Source organism: Phaethon aethereus, assembly GCF_964289735.1.
Source record: "Phaethon aethereus genome assembly, chromosome: 10".
Taxonomy (NCBI): Eukaryota; Metazoa; Chordata; class Aves; order Phaethontiformes; family Phaethontidae; genus Phaethon; species Phaethon aethereus.
This window is the reverse complement of record NC_138586.1, coordinates 999,496-1,014,202: the sequence shown is the minus strand read 5'-3', so window position 1 is coordinate 1,014,202 and position 14,707 is coordinate 999,496. Positions and strand designations below refer to the sequence as shown.

Below are 14,707 nucleotides of genomic sequence, written 5' to 3'. Positions count from 1 at the left end.
ACTGTGCTCTCCTATCTGCCCAGACCAGAGCAGCACCAGCTTCTTCAGGCCAGAGTGGTGGTCAGAGGTCTGCAGAGCAATAAGCTGCCCTCAGCCCTACATGGAGGATGACTACGGCCACGCAAGGAAGTGTCTATGGTTGTGGAGAAGCCATTCTGCAAATCCTCCCAGCCCAAACTCCTGCTCCACAGTCCCTACAACCTACGGTGACAGCAGGGAACTAGATTTGATCTTCTACCTGGTCCTATCCAACTCTATGCCCAGGCTCCTACACACATATCACCTTCAGCGTGAGTTAAACAACAGCTGGCATTTAGTGATCCCTTCGTCTCCTCGTCACAGCCCCTGATGAGGGGGGCTGCTGAGGAGGCAGCCCTTCGGGTCCTCAGGGTAGGCTGAATTCCCCTGCTGACCCGCTGAAACCGCGACGGCAGCCAGGTTCAGATCCGTCACCTTCAGATGTCTTCAGCGAGTAGGGTGGTGGAGGGCTCCTTCCCGCTTTGTAGAAGAGAAAGAGCCACTTTCAGGGCATGAGTCATCTGACCTATTTAGCCATCCTAGGAAGAGATGAATGAGTCCTTAAGAGGGCTTGTTTCTTTCCGCTGTCTAGACGGCCAACCTCTCGACGGCAAACACGTACCCTTGCTCTCCTGGAGCACGCCAGGCACCCTTCCCAGGCTGATGAGGGCTGCTGGCTTCTCGTGGGTCTCCAGCACAGGAAGAGGGTTGGATCATACCTGGACGTCCTCAGATGGATTTGAGCTTGGCCTAACCTTGCTGGCTCAGAAGGCAAGGGAAGATCTCAACACCAAAAGAGCGGAAATCCACTTCTGGAAAACCTTCTCTGCCTCTAAGGGAGGGTTTCGTGGAGGAGTGGAGTTTGCGCTGACCGTGCTGGCCTAGGAGAGCACGGTACAGGCCACTTCACGTCTGAACAACATCCGGCTGTGTTAGCCAAGAAAAAGTGGTTTATTATTCCAGGCTAAACCAGTAAAAGTGACTCAACCATCCAGGTGGTACAGCTACATGACTGTGACCTGGTGCTGCCACCAGTTCACCTGGGTCCCATGCCCTGCTGCGCGTGCCACGGTATGCTTGAGCCTGTGGAGTCTCCACCTGGTCTTCACATGGATGCAAAACAGAAAAGACCGTGCAGTTTAAAGAATCACCCTAATCTTAGGAGAAAGCCCAGTTACTGTCACTTTTTGTGATTCCAGGGACCATAATATCTTCCTTTGCACAGGAGAAAGAAAATATCTGAGCAAGCAGCTACCATCTTCTCCAGATCATCATGGCCTGCAGGCCACCTACCTGTGCTTCTCTGCTAGTCTCGCATTACGGTTCAGCTCCTGAGCTCTTCTTCAGCCTTCCTCTAAAGGACCACAGCTGATAAAGATCCGTAGACGCCAGTAAGAGTTGGTGGCACGAACAGAGGCGGGCAGGCAAGGCTTGGGAAGGTGGTACTATACAAACCAAAAGGGCTCCAACGTAGTTAAAAGAAGGCTGTGCACCTAGGAATGAAACTGGTTGGCTGCATCCAAGAAAGAGGGACTTTGGCACTGAAAAGAGCCAATGGGTGACAAATGGCCTAAAGCCGTCTTTTGTTTTAAAAGCAGGGGAAGAGTGAGTCACAGCAGGGATTGGACTCACATCTGTACTCCACAACCCTGAGGCAGATCCTGAATGCTGTGGCTGTGGCATTGGAACATATTTTGGAAAGCATGCTCCAATACCAGCAACGGTACAAACAGGGCTTCAAAACCAGTAAAACAGCCTGGGAAAAGGCTTAATGGTGAGAGACATGGAGAATGCATGTTTTTAATTAAGCACAAAGGCTGAGAGGGCTCTTGAGCACAGGTCTAGCCTAGCAAAACCATCCTACAAAAGGACTCTTGCAGCTAGAGGAAACAGGCTCAGCCAGAGCCAAGGGCTGGAAGCTGAAGCCAACAAATTCAGATGGGAATAAGGGAGGTGCCACTAGCCGTGGGATTCGTTCGCCACCGAGTCTGTGTGAAAGGACTTCGTGCTCTGGAAGTGCTTGAATAAAGATCCACCGTCTTTGTGAGAGAAGAGCTTCAGGTGAACAGAAGACACCCTCGAGCCACGAAGAAGCTTCTGGGCTCTCTCCATGCAGAAGCGCATGAAACACTGGCCTGTTAATATGCACGGGGAGGTCAGAGGCACCAGCCGGATCCAGCAGCTGCTGGTGCTGTGGCCCAGGTTCATCCTTTTGGGGCTAAACACGTTACCGAGGTGCCTTCTGCAGCTGGTGGGAAGAGACAACCGTGTCCAAACTGCAGCTCCTCCGGCAGAAGATGTGGCACTGTGGCATCACCCCATCTCTTCTGGCAGTAGAAGAGGCTTTGGGAATGTGTTGGAATCTCCGTGGAGTGACTGAAAACCCCCAGATCTCAGGGATTTCTTAACTCAGTTAACTATTTGCTCCTGCCCTTTGCTACAGGAGCCTCCCCTTCCTCAAGGACCCGGCACCGTCGCAGCCGGGAGGCACACGCTGAGATTCTTGGGGTGTTCTTCAAGCATCAGGAGAGGGCTACCAGGGGAGAGCTCATGGAGTTAAAAATGATTGCCCCAACGCTCAGTCCGCGCCAGCGCAAGCCCAGCCGCCCAGCACCTCCCAGCCCTGCCGAAGCGGGAGTCTGAGTCATGCCCCCCGCCATCACGAAGACAAGAAGGAGACCACATTCAAAATTAATATATATTTTTATTGAATAGTTGCTCTAAGTGGGCTTGTGAAGCCACCCATAGAATTACTTCTTTCATCTCAGCAGTGGTTCAGTAACAGTTATTAGCTTTGCAAGAGAAGAAAACCAAACAGAAGAGGGTGCATTAAAATAAATAGGTTATTTTTTTTCCTTATCTTTAAAATAAACTTTTCAAATAAATACTTTGGGTTTTTTTATTTTTTTTCCCTTAAAAGGTACAAGAGTATTGTCAAAAAACAGCCATCAGGTTATAAACATATATTATGTCTTATAGAAAGGGACCCAAATAAAGACAGCCGGGGGGAGGGATCTCTTTATACACTGTACAGAACGTCTTTGTACCAATTAAATGGAGATCTAGAGGCTTCGGTTCTTGGTACGAGACTCTCCTTGGAAGCCAAGGGTGATCCATCTTCTACGGAGAGCTTCGTGCTGAGGACACCTGGGGAGGCAGGAGGCTGCCCAGCCGCTGCCTGTCCGCGGAGCACGGCAGAGGCCTGAGGGAACCGCCGGGGAAGGGTGGGAAAGGGAGGGGAAGGGGGAAAGGGGCTCCTTGCCACGGCGCGGGCAAGGCGGGGACCGGCCGCGCCAGCTCCAGGACGAGCACGCGCCTCGCAGTTGATGCCGCCGTTGGGACAGAGGGTGTGAGAAACCTCCTCTCCCAATGCCCAGGCCAGCTCACCCGGGCGGGTTTGGTCCCGCTCATGCTGAAGGTCACCTCTGGGGTTCTGCAGGAAGGTGCAGCAGAAGAGAGACCCAGCGAGAGACCTCGCCCTGCTCCCCCTCGCCCGGCACCCATGCAGTCGCTCTGCCCCACGGATTCCTGTGATCCCACCCATCCAGCGTCCCTCCTGCCTGCAGCCCCCCTGCCAGAGGACCATTCAGCCTCCCCGGCTGATGCCCTCAGGGCGTTCTTCTGCAACATCACCCCGAGCAGGACAACCGACCTCACCTGCGCAAGCGCCCAGCCTGCACTCTGGGAAGGACGAGTGTGCGGGAGATCCCGATGCTCGCTGAGAAACACCCCGAAGCGGCCTGCGCCCACAGAGGTCACAGCTCTGGCATGGCCCACGCGGACCAGATGCCGACCCGCAGCCTCCAGCTGCTGCAAGCACCCCGCAGGTCTGGGCTCCGCGGGCTCCTTGCAGGAGACAAGCCTGAACTGGATCCTCGTGAAGACCAAGAATAGGCTTTGGGGCCGGGGTACATCCCTGAGCTACTCTCCCCACGTGCTGATCACAAAAAGGTAGACCTTCCAATACCTGAAGACCTCCCAGCCTTCTCCAGCCTCGAAACACCCAAGGGCCAGAGACAGAGAGCAAACGAACAAAGCAGGCGCTGGGAACGGCAAGTTCGGGGCATGGCGTGCTCCTTCCCCCTGCGCTCAGTCATGCTCGTGCTGCGGCAGCTCCCCTCACCCCTCTGCTCACCCCTCTTTATTGCACTAAAGCAGCCACCCATAAACTGTTCTTCTGTGCTTTGGCATCGTTGGGTCGATGACACTTGCCCGCCAGGCTTTGGGTCCACACACGGGGGTGGGGAAGAGCGAACTCAGTGGGACTTTATGGGAATCTGAGAGTAGAGTCCTGATGAGCTTCCCTCCTATTCTTTGAGGTACTCGGCTGGCACTGATGTTTCTCAGGGATGGGTGGACCGCAGCCCAAGGACCACTTCTGCCCTTCCACCAGGAGGGCTGGGGAGCTGGGATGGGAGAGAGACTCCACCTTGGCCCCCAGTGACCCCTCCTCACCAGTGCTGGGACTGATCACACGTTTGCCGGCAGGGAAGGAGAGGAGTGGGACCACGGGAAGCCTTGGACAAAGCAAACACCAGCAGGAGCTCTTGCGTGGATGGAGCTTGGGAGGTCTGGGTGGGAAGAGGAGGCTCCTGCGTGGGGAGCAGAGCCGGAGGAGCTCAGGTCCTCCTCAGTAGCTCCTGCCTCCTGCTTCTTTGGCACCGGACTCTCTCCTTCCCTGCCTAAATCTGCCCTACAGCCCCGCACGTTTCCCGTCAAAAGGAGCCCACAACCGGTAGAGACACACAACGCAGAGAAACGTCTCACGAAGCGGATCCATCCTTGTCAAATCCCCGGGGTGCAGGGAAAACAGAGGACTCAACATGTGACTCTCCCAAAAGAAAACCAAAAAAAGACACGTCAGGAGAGAGAGAAACCCAAACTGCCAGGACAAGCAGCTGCAAACAAACATCTGGAGCAGATGCGATCTGAGTCATTACAGGGTGGGGCAGGAAAGGGGCTCACAACCCCAACCAAAATTGGAGTCCTCTCTGCAGGGAAACCAAACTATCTGGCAGCCGGAGATGGGGAGGGAGCAGGATGGATCTGGTCTGAAGATGTTAGGAAAAAGCTCAGGAAAAAAACATGATCAGAGGCTACCCACAGCCTTCCTGAGACCAGATGAGCTCAGTGAACCGGAGCTGGCCTCCTCGGAGAGCTTTCGGCAAGTCCCGACCTGTCCTTCTGCTGAGAGCAAAGGACGGGCGCTCGCTGCGGCCCCCCCAGACGGAGTGGGAAGCCGTAAGCCCACGTGAAGCCGCCTGCCCCTACGAGCCGCTTAGGGGCCAAGAGCTCTAAACTTCTCTGGCCCGTGCAACCGCAAGCCCTGGATGCGGCTTTGCATTTTGCCCCCAACGCAGTCAAACCAAAGCCCTGCGCTGGTCTGAGAGCCCTCAGCGCCCCGCTGGGGCTCCCCTCCTCTCCAACTCCCTTCTACACGTCCCGTGTTTCATCAATTATATCTCACGGGTTTGCCGTTTCTTGGCGACGAGACGTTCAGGAGACCTGGCCGGGCTCCTCAGCCCCGCACTCAGGCTGCGGCACCGTTCCCTGGTAGAAATGGGACTTCCACGCTGAGCCAGAGAAACCCCGCGTGGTCGAAGGCTACTGGTGGGCGTGCTGGCCGCCCGCCCACCGCTGAAGGTGAATACGCTGCAATAGCGGCGCAGGGTTCCGCCTCGCCGTGCTGGGGCCAAGCGAAACGGGCTCCGGGGAGCTGACACGTGGATGGCCACCTTCCCATCCGACAGCTCCAGCACCTGGGGGAGGTCACCCCGTGCCTGCATGACTTCGGAGGCCAGGAAGATGATGAAGCTTCACATGTTGAGTCATTCCACCATCAGGAGAGGAAGCAATGAATTGCAAAGATACAGAGGTGGTAACTAAATTTACAAGTAGGATCCATTTAAAAAGGAGGAGGAAAAAAAAAAATCAAAGTAGAGCAAGTTGGAAAATTCTGTTCACTAGTTTTCTTTAAAAAGTTTCAATGAGCTATTTCACATTCTCATTCAAGTGAGACAGTTCTTCAAATCCTCGGTGAAAAAGGGACCTTTGTTCCCTAGAAAAGTTTTACAACTTTTAGAAAGGAGGAGTTTAATCAGCCCCAATAGAAAAGTGAACCGAGCGCGCAAAAGGAAGGGTGTCTCTTGGTGGAAGTCTCACCCCCAAACGTCGCCTGGAAGTAGGGAGCCAAGCAATTACTGGCATGTGGATAAATATGTTCGCAATATATTTTATATCTGTTGCCACAGAGACGGGATTGATCTTATGGGGGTACAGACACCTACAGGGCATCCTCTGAGAAGGGCATTGCCTTAAAACCCCAACGATTTCAGAGCCCAGGGCCGGCCTCGGAGGATGGGCAACCTGCACAGACATGGCTCTCTCCCTCCTTAATGCCAGGAGATCCTCACCGCAGCCCAGAGCATCGTCCCGATTTCCCCACAGCTTATGGAAGTGGGCTCTCCATCTTCAGCCGGAGGAAGCATCTTTCAAGGTCCCCCCTCAGGCTCTAGGTGCAGTCAGGGTGAGGATTTCGGTCATGTCTGTAACACGCCCCAGGCACAAACTTCACACCAGGGGTGGGATTCACCTCCCCTTCCACAGGGAACCGCGACAACAATGTTTGGGTCCCGTTCGAGTCAAGGGAGCCGGGCACTTCCAGAACATCATTTAATGAAGAATGTTTCCAAGCGGGATGAATCGCCCTCCGGAACCGCATTTCTCTGCGACAGAGGGGGCTTGGATCAGCCGCGATTTTTAGGTAGCAAATGTACGGGAAGAGGAATCCCACCGTGAGGGTCCGCCTCCTGCCTCACCCCACAGCCAGCGCTCAGTCCTACCCTCTCTCTGCAAAGCAGACCCCCCCCAGGACACCCCGCAAACCTCCCTGTCCCCCTCGCTCGACTGCCCAGGAACTAAAGGTCTAGGATTAGCAATAAACAGACTGGGAAATCATCTTCCAGCGTGTGCAAGTGGACCAGGCAGCCAAACCTTGCGCCTGGCACCGTTCACAGCAGTATCATGAATATTATTAGCAATAGGCCGAGCCATCCTAACGTTATGCTTATATATACAAAAATATATCCACAGAACTCTACGTAAAGAGGTGGCTGAGGGAAGGTGACGGATGAGCCCTGGATGGCAGGGTCGTGGAGGAAGCCAAGGGACGCGTTGCATGTATTTCTCCGGGGAACCATTCGCCCACACGCCTCGGAGGAGGGACAGGCAGGCAGCGCCGGGCGCTGGGACACCATCCCGGCTCCGAACTCCCCCCACCCACCGGCCGACGTCGGCGGGGTCAAAACGGAGAGCTGGCACCGCGCGTTTGCAAGCGGAGATGGGGCCGAGTCCAGGACTGGGAGGAGTTCCCCGGCGACGGGTTGGGCTTCTTATCGTCACAGCAAGTAAACCGTGAAGCCCCGGCCCCAATTCAGGTTTCCTTCTGGGCTGCAGATGGGCCAGGCCCAGGGTTGGTTCAGACCCACCTCCGGTTTGCCGCCGGCGCCGAGCACCCTCCGCAGTGCCGGCGCGGTTTGCCTGCCGGCGTGACGCTGGTGTTGGTGCGACACGCCGGCGGGCCAGGGAGAGCGAGGCGAGGACTCAGAGGCAACTTGGGCAAGGAGGGAAGGTCGGGCTCCCGTCTTTCCGCACCCCCTTCTGCTCTCGGTTTCCCTCCAGCCCAAAGCAGGAGCTGCAGAAGCCCCCGCCGGGGCGTCCCCCAGGACTGCTGCCAGTGGGCAGGGAGAGCACTGCGGGTGGCAGCAGCTGATGGTTGGGTCTGGGGTAATTTTTTTTTTTTTTTTTTTTAAAGTGAATTCAGTGCTGGTGGAAGGTACCAGATCGGGGCTCGAGCACAGAGCCGGTGCCTGTGGCATCTGCTCGGTGGTGGGATGGAGCTGGGTGGCAGCTCCTGCCCCACCAGGGTTTGCGCTCTGGAGACAGCCCTTCAAGGCATTGAGAAATGAATGGCAATTTCAAACCAGCTTCTTGTTCTCAGCCAAATCCCAGAGGGGACCTTTCCCTTGCTGCAGTCGGGCAGAAGCGAGTGGGCTGGGCTGCCTCCGATAGCTCCTTCCCCTGCCAGAAGGTTTCTAGAGCTTCCCACACCTTCCCTTCCTCTTCGAGACCGAAAAATACGATGCCACCCCATTCGGAAGCTCGCCTGCTTCTCCCAGCGGCTTCCGAGCCCAGAGGGAAGCCGCTGCCAGCGGTGAGACCCCGTGGCACCCCAGGGCAAAGCGGACCTACGGCCCCATGAGAGGAGAGAGGCCACCCACAAAAAGTGCTGGAGAGAGATAAAGAGAGAGAGGAGGAGGTCTGGCTCCTGGGGGGCTCTTGCACAACAGCGGATGCATCGACCTGCCTCTTCCCCCCGTCGGGAAGGACCGCACCGCGGGGCAGCGGCAGCCCCTGAAACCCTCTGGGAGGAGAGTCCCGAGGACCCCCCAGGGGAGGGCACCCACAGCTCGCTCTGCCTCTCCTGGTCCCTCACCCACGCGTGCAAAACCACCGTTCCCCACCAGCTTGGCGCCAGCTCCCCCGGCCACCCAGCCGCCCGCGCGCTCCCCGAGGCTGGGGGACCCCCAGTGCACCCGTCTCATTCCTGGGAGGTGACGGTGGGTAGGGGGGAGCACGGCAGAGCGGAGGGAGCCGAAGGAGGAGGGGGATGGAGGGGAGAGGAGGAGGAGGAGGAGGAGGAGGAGGAGGAGGAGGAGGAAGAGGAGTAAAGCCTGCTTCTCCTCCCCGGGAGGGTCATACCGGTTTATCCAGCGTCTTGGGGAAAGGCGTGCCGCTGGAGGAGATCTTTCTGCAGACCGTATTGGTGTGGCTCTGGCAGCGGCAGCCGGGTCGTTTCAGACCGTCATAGCCCCGCTGGCAAAGTTTGAGGCACCCCAGGGTAGGAAAGTAGCAGCAGAGGCAGGGCATGAGGAGGGAGAGGAAGCTCATGGCAGCCCAGCGGGCGCAGCAGGACCCCGGCCCGCAGGAGCAGGGGTCGTCGGCGCAGGTGTCCTCGTCGTCGGTGGAGCAGTGGTAGAAGAGACCCTTGACGCAGCAGAGGCAAGTCCCGTAGTCGAGGAGGCTCTCGGGGGAGCAGAGGCAGCGCTGGTTGCAGAGCCAGCAGGAGGGCAGGCTGCGGGCGGCCGTGCAGCGGGCGCACTTGCATCGCCCGCACTCCTCGCAGATGAAGAGGTGGCCGGTGTGGAGGGTGGGCTTCTCCGCCACCCCCTTCAGCGGCGACTCCTCCGGTTTCAGCTCGCCGGCCCGGGGCTGCGTCCGGATGAGGGAATGCCCGGAGTGGGAGGGCGTGAGGCTGCTCAGGAGGCGCTGGTCGGAGGCGGTGGTGCTTTGGGAGACGGAGCTGGCCGTGCTGGAGTGGCTCATGTGTTGCTGCAAAGGTGGCAGCTGGTGCTGTTGGCTGTGGCTGCGGTGCAGGTCCTGGAAGGTGGAAGACACCAGGTGGTCCTGGGACCACTCTTGCTTGTGTGGTGGCTGGGACAGGGATGGGTTGGAGCGGGCTTGCTGGAAGCAGACAGCCGGTCTCTCCACGTAGTTGTTGCTGGCACGGATGGAGCGGATTTGGTCAATGGACAGGACCTGCTGGAAGTCCTCCACGGGTGGGTCCATCGTCTCGTCACGACGGAGTTCAGCCACACTGGAAGAAAGCTGCATTTCCAGGAGCGAGGAGACCCTGCGGCATCAGGGCACATCTAAAAATCCTAAAGGATGGGGCAGGAAGACAGAGAAAACATTTGTGTTACCTTTTGTAATGGATCCATCCATACAAACCAGGAAGCAGAGACGGGCTGGAGAACTCCTAGTGAAGTTACTTCCAAGAACCGGACTCAAAGGACTTCTGTGCCTGGGGAGACCTATGCTGGACGCCTCCAAAAGGCAAGGGCTGTAAGATCTGTCCCTTCCAACAGGTGGGTGCAGCAGCTCCCCGTGCTCCCGAGCTGTTCGTGTCCTTCCAGAGGATTTCCCACCCCTCGCCAGCACGGACGGATCCCGTCTGCCCTCCCTCTCCTTCCCCAGGGGAAAGCGCCGGTCCTCTCTAGAGGAGGGGAAACTTGAAGCTGTGACTTATCCAGAGCCAGTGACAAAACTTGGGAACGGCATCTCCTCCGGAGCAGGAGAGAGATGTTTTGGGGCTTCCCAGTACACCCGGAGCAGCCTCCCGGTGCCGTACCCGGTACGCACCAGGGGAACGGGGACGGAGGGCATCTGAATACGTTGCATTTCAGGCAGCTTCAGCAACAGACTGCAACTGATGTCGACCGGGGACAGGCCAAGCCCACAGACTCCCCGAGCGCTGGTGCTTCCCACTGCAGCATCCCGTTTTCCCAGGCGCAACCCAGCGACACCCCGGGAACCAATTTACCCCCGTCAACGAGCACCGAGAAGGGCGGGTTTCTCTTTGACCCCGGCACAAACGCAGGGTGAAGCGGGGAAAGCAGACCCCGCAGCAGGCAAGCCCCGTCCTGCTCCTTGCACCCAGGCTGCCGTGCTGTTTGCCGTCCTTTCCAGGAAAAGGCAGGACCCCCGCGTCCTACAGCTGCCCCCGCCCCGGCCGGTTTGACCTCATGGCATCAGCACCGGCACCAAAACCCGCAGGAGGGAGGGAGAGAGAAACTTCCCACTTCTGCTGCCTGCAAAACGGAGCTGCCCAGGAGCGCGCAGAGGACGGAAGCCATTCGTTGCATGCCAGACCCCCGCAAAGAGCTTTCCCCCAGCACTTCCAGCCCAGGTTTCAGTATCGGGTACGTGCTTTCCGTGCACAGCCAGCTTCCCGGGGACAAAGCCGTTCTCCTCTGGCAGATCAAACGAGCAATCCCTCAGCGACACAGATACTGTCACGGTGCCCGGGCCCGCAGGAAGACTCCGTTTCACTCGGAAGCTCCCCACCGGCGTTGCACGTGGTCAGCAGGCCGGGCAGCGGGCGGCGGCGGGGGCTTTCAAGTAGGTGAGGGGCCACAGGTAGAATCTGCTCATGCAGCAGAGAGAGGCAGAGGGAAGATTGATTTTCATTAGCTAGGCTGACCTTGAAGAGCAGGGAAAAGCAAAGGCAACTAACTTTGACTGTTCAAGCAAGATCTGGTCTCTCCCATCCCCCTTCCCGGAAAGAAAAGGCAACTGATCTGCTTAGATTCGGGTTTTTCCGGCGCATGGAGCCCACCTGCCGCCCCCTCGGCGCGATCTCCAGCGAGATGCTCACCCCATCCAGGGAGACGCAGACAGTGAACGAGTCGCTCTCCCGGGACACCCACAATTGATTTGGACCCCGGTTTGCTTAACAGAAATATCAAGGTGAATTAGCACGGCTGACCCAGGGACGGTTTTGTGAGCGCGCTGCCAGGATGAGAACGGGCCGCAGAGGCAAAACGCCCTCTCGTGAGCTGAGCTCCTCACCGGGGGAGGTCTCACTAAAGCACAGGCTGGTGACCTGAAGCCTCCCGGACCCCTGAAGAGATACGACACCCCTCAGCCTGCAGCTAGGACCACGCAGAGGGGAGCAGAGAGCAGCCCCAGCGGGTTCCCACGTCCCTCGTCACCCAGATCCCATCTTGGGGTGGCATCGTTCAGGCGACGATGCTGATTTGCAGCCGGGGAAGAGCTGCTCACCTCTGGGTGTCCATCCCCTCTAACCTGTGCGCTGGGATTTGCCGGTACTTAGGCGTTAGGACTCAGCCAGCGAGACTCCCGGGAGGTTCCCGCGTGGGGCTTGAACCCAGGTGTGACCCAAAGGGAGAGGCCGAGGCAGCGGAGGGTCCCGCCGCGATGGAGGCACTGGAACTGGGAGCTAAAGAGCAGCCAAAGGGCAGACCCAGGATAGCTACACCCGACGCCCTGCGCAAGGCTCAGGAGACACGAGGAGACCCGGCAGCCGTGCTTAGGCAGGAGGAGATGCGCAGGGGACGCTGCCAGGAGGAACGGAGCCCGGGGAACAGCGGGCGGAGCGAGGAGCTGGCAATCGGGCCATGCAGCGCGTTGCAACCCTGACACTTAGGATCTGGGTCCAGGGCTTGGACACGGCATCCAGGCGAGACAGGTCCTGGGGGGACCCCCAGCACTGAACCAGGGCCCGAGGGCTCCCGGACCTACGAGCCCCAGGCGTAGGGGTCAGACTTGCTGGCCGGGGGGAGGCAAAGGTCCCTCTGGGCCCCAAAGGGATGTGAGCCAGAGGATCTGTGGGTCCTCCAGCCCAGCGGGGTGGGGGGAAGAAGGACTGAATAACCAAAGCTGGGACCCTGCTCCTGCCGCCCCTTCCCGGGGCAGCCCAGTGCCCCCACTCACTCCCGGCCTGATCCGGGGGCTGCAACCAGTCCATATCCCAGCCCCCACTGGTCTGACCATCCCCGAGGCACCGCTGCACCCCTCCCTGCCTACCTGCCCATCTGGGGGGACCAGGGCAGAGTGTCCCCAGCCTCCTCCTCCTCCTCCTCACACCCTGCCTGCGAGGCAGGCATGCCAGGCCCGGAAACCGGGCGAGCTTTATGGCCGCCAGCAGCCCCAAACATATAAAGTTCGTGTGATAACGGGCCGGAGGAGGGATCGTAAAAGCAAATGATTTACAGGCTGGAGGTGGCTGCAAGTTGGGAGCGAGCTGCACAGGGCGCCCGGGTGGGAGAAAAGGGCTTTTCCCTCCGGAGGGACCCCCTCACCCTGTCCCCGGTGCTGTGGGGTGGCGGCAGGCTGATCCCCCAGCCCCGCACTGCACGCAGCCCACGCGTGGCCCCGAGCCGGGCTGCAGCCCCCGCACAACACAGCCCATGCGTGGCTCGGATCCGGATCCGGCCCGCAGCCCCCAGCCCCACCGTGCGCCAGAGCCCACGCGTTTCCAGGACCTCCGAGCGCCGCCGCGCAGGCAGCCCATTCGTGTTCGGGATGCCCCAGCCCCGCCGTGCACACAACCCACTCGCGATTCTGACCCACACCTAGCCCCCGGCCCCACCGCGTACACCCCCACGCGTGTCCAGGACCCCCATCCCCGCTGCACGCACGTGCCCAGGGACCCCAGCTTCATCACCCACTCACAGCCCCTGCACGTCCAGGGACCCCCGTCCCCTCGGCAAGCGTCCCACGCGAGCCCAGGACCCCCGCGCCCCCCGACACGCGCTGCCCACGCGTGTCTCCACACACACCCCTCATCCACCACCACGCCGCAGCGCCCCGCTGCCCGCGCGAGCCCACCCCTCCCGCAGCCCACGCGTGTCCCCTCGCCGGGGCGGACTCACCCCGCCGCCGTCGCCGGTCCATCCGCCCGCGGGTGGGGCCCGGCCCCGGGGCACCGGCCGGCCCGAAGCGGGGGGCGAGGAAGGGTCTGCCTAGGGGCGGCCGGCGGCGAGCAGGGGCCCGGGGCACCGCCCGCCCGCCCGGCTCCGCGCCCCGGGGAGCGGCGGCGGGGCAGAGCCCGGGCGGGCTGCGCGGCTCCGGCGTGCGCGGGCGGGCGGGTCCGCGGCGCTCGGTGGGAGCGGGGGTAGCGCGGGGGGCGGGCGGGGGTTCTCGCTGCCCGTTAGCATCGCTCGCTCTGCCGCTCGCCTTCCCGGAGCTGGAGCTCTTAACGCTTACCGGAGTGGCGTCATCCCGCTGAAACCGAGCCGGCCCATTAGCAGCCCCCCCGGAGCCCTCGGCATCCGCTCCCCAGCCAGCGCCGGCGAGCGGCGCGGAGCGGGCCCCGGCAGCGGGGGGCAGCGGGAGCTATTTAAACATTCCCCCCGCTCCCACCCCTGCGCCCACCGCGACAGCCCGCCCTGGGGCCCCATCGCCCCCCTCCCCCCTCGCCGCCCCCCGGGGACACGCGTGGCGGCCACGCTGCCGCAGCGTCGTGGGTATCGCCCGGCCCCGGCGGCGCAGGCTGGGTTGGGTTCGGGCTGAGACGGCTGCGTGGGGAGTGCAGCGGGTTGGGGGGCAAAGGGCCGGTGTCGCCCGGAGGGCTCTGTCACCTCGGGTGGATCGCTCAGTCTGTACATTGCTGCGAAATGGGCGCAGTCACCTTCTCCCCTCATCACGCGCCTGTCCAGCCCACCTGCCCCTGCGCATCCCAGCAGGTGTCGAGGAGAGCCCGGGTGCCATCCGCCCCAAAAAGTCTCAACTAATACCTGAATCGGCTCCTGTAATAGGAACTCGGGGCAGCGAGGCTGGAAAGGTGCTTTTCCATACCGAGATCTACACGCATCCTGTTCTCCCAGAAACAGTGGCCTCAGACTCAAGGGCCAAACAGGACCTGGACCTTCTGCCCCAGACGCTTCCCTGAGTCACTGTGTGCTCCCTTCTTGTGCTGGCAACAGCCGCTGCTCGGGAGCACCAAGGATCCTTGTGACACCCCTTGGCCCCATTTATAAATAAATTGGACTGGTTTGACAGTCCCAAAGACACAAGGCCCCTCCTTCGTGACACTGGACGTTGGCTATGGACCCCGCCAGAGCTCCCCACCCTCACTTGATTCCTCTCAAAACTTCCAGGCTGGTCAGCCATCCTTTCTGGTAGCGTTCACCAGAGGAGCAAAGCAACGTGACCAGCTTGGGGGGGGGCTGAGAACCTGGTCTCTGAGAAGCGAAGCCAAAGCCATCAAGCTCTCAACCATCCCAGCCAAGTCCCCAGCAACATAGGGACCCGCTCCCCCGGGGCGGGTGGCTGCCCGAGGCTCGGCCACACATTGTCGGTGTTCGCTGCGACGGGCAGCGTGGGG

The 14,707-nt window shown here is 60.0% G+C and overlaps 1 protein-coding gene across 1 annotated transcript; it reads right to left on the bottom strand.

Annotated features, from left to right (window-relative positions):
• Window positions 1–8,772: 8,772 nt before the first annotated feature.
• Window positions 8,773–9,891, bottom strand: SPRY3 (sprouty RTK signaling antagonist 3; the record flags this gene model as incomplete). The annotated part of the gene is made up of 1 exon (XM_082004283.1): window positions 8,773–9,891. The coding sequence occupies exon 1, from the start codon at window positions 9,688–9,690 to the stop codon at window positions 8,773–8,775; it is 918 nt and encodes a 305-aa protein (XP_081860409.1). The 5' UTR covers window positions 9,691–9,891.
• Window positions 9,892–14,707: the final 4,816 nt, after the last annotated feature.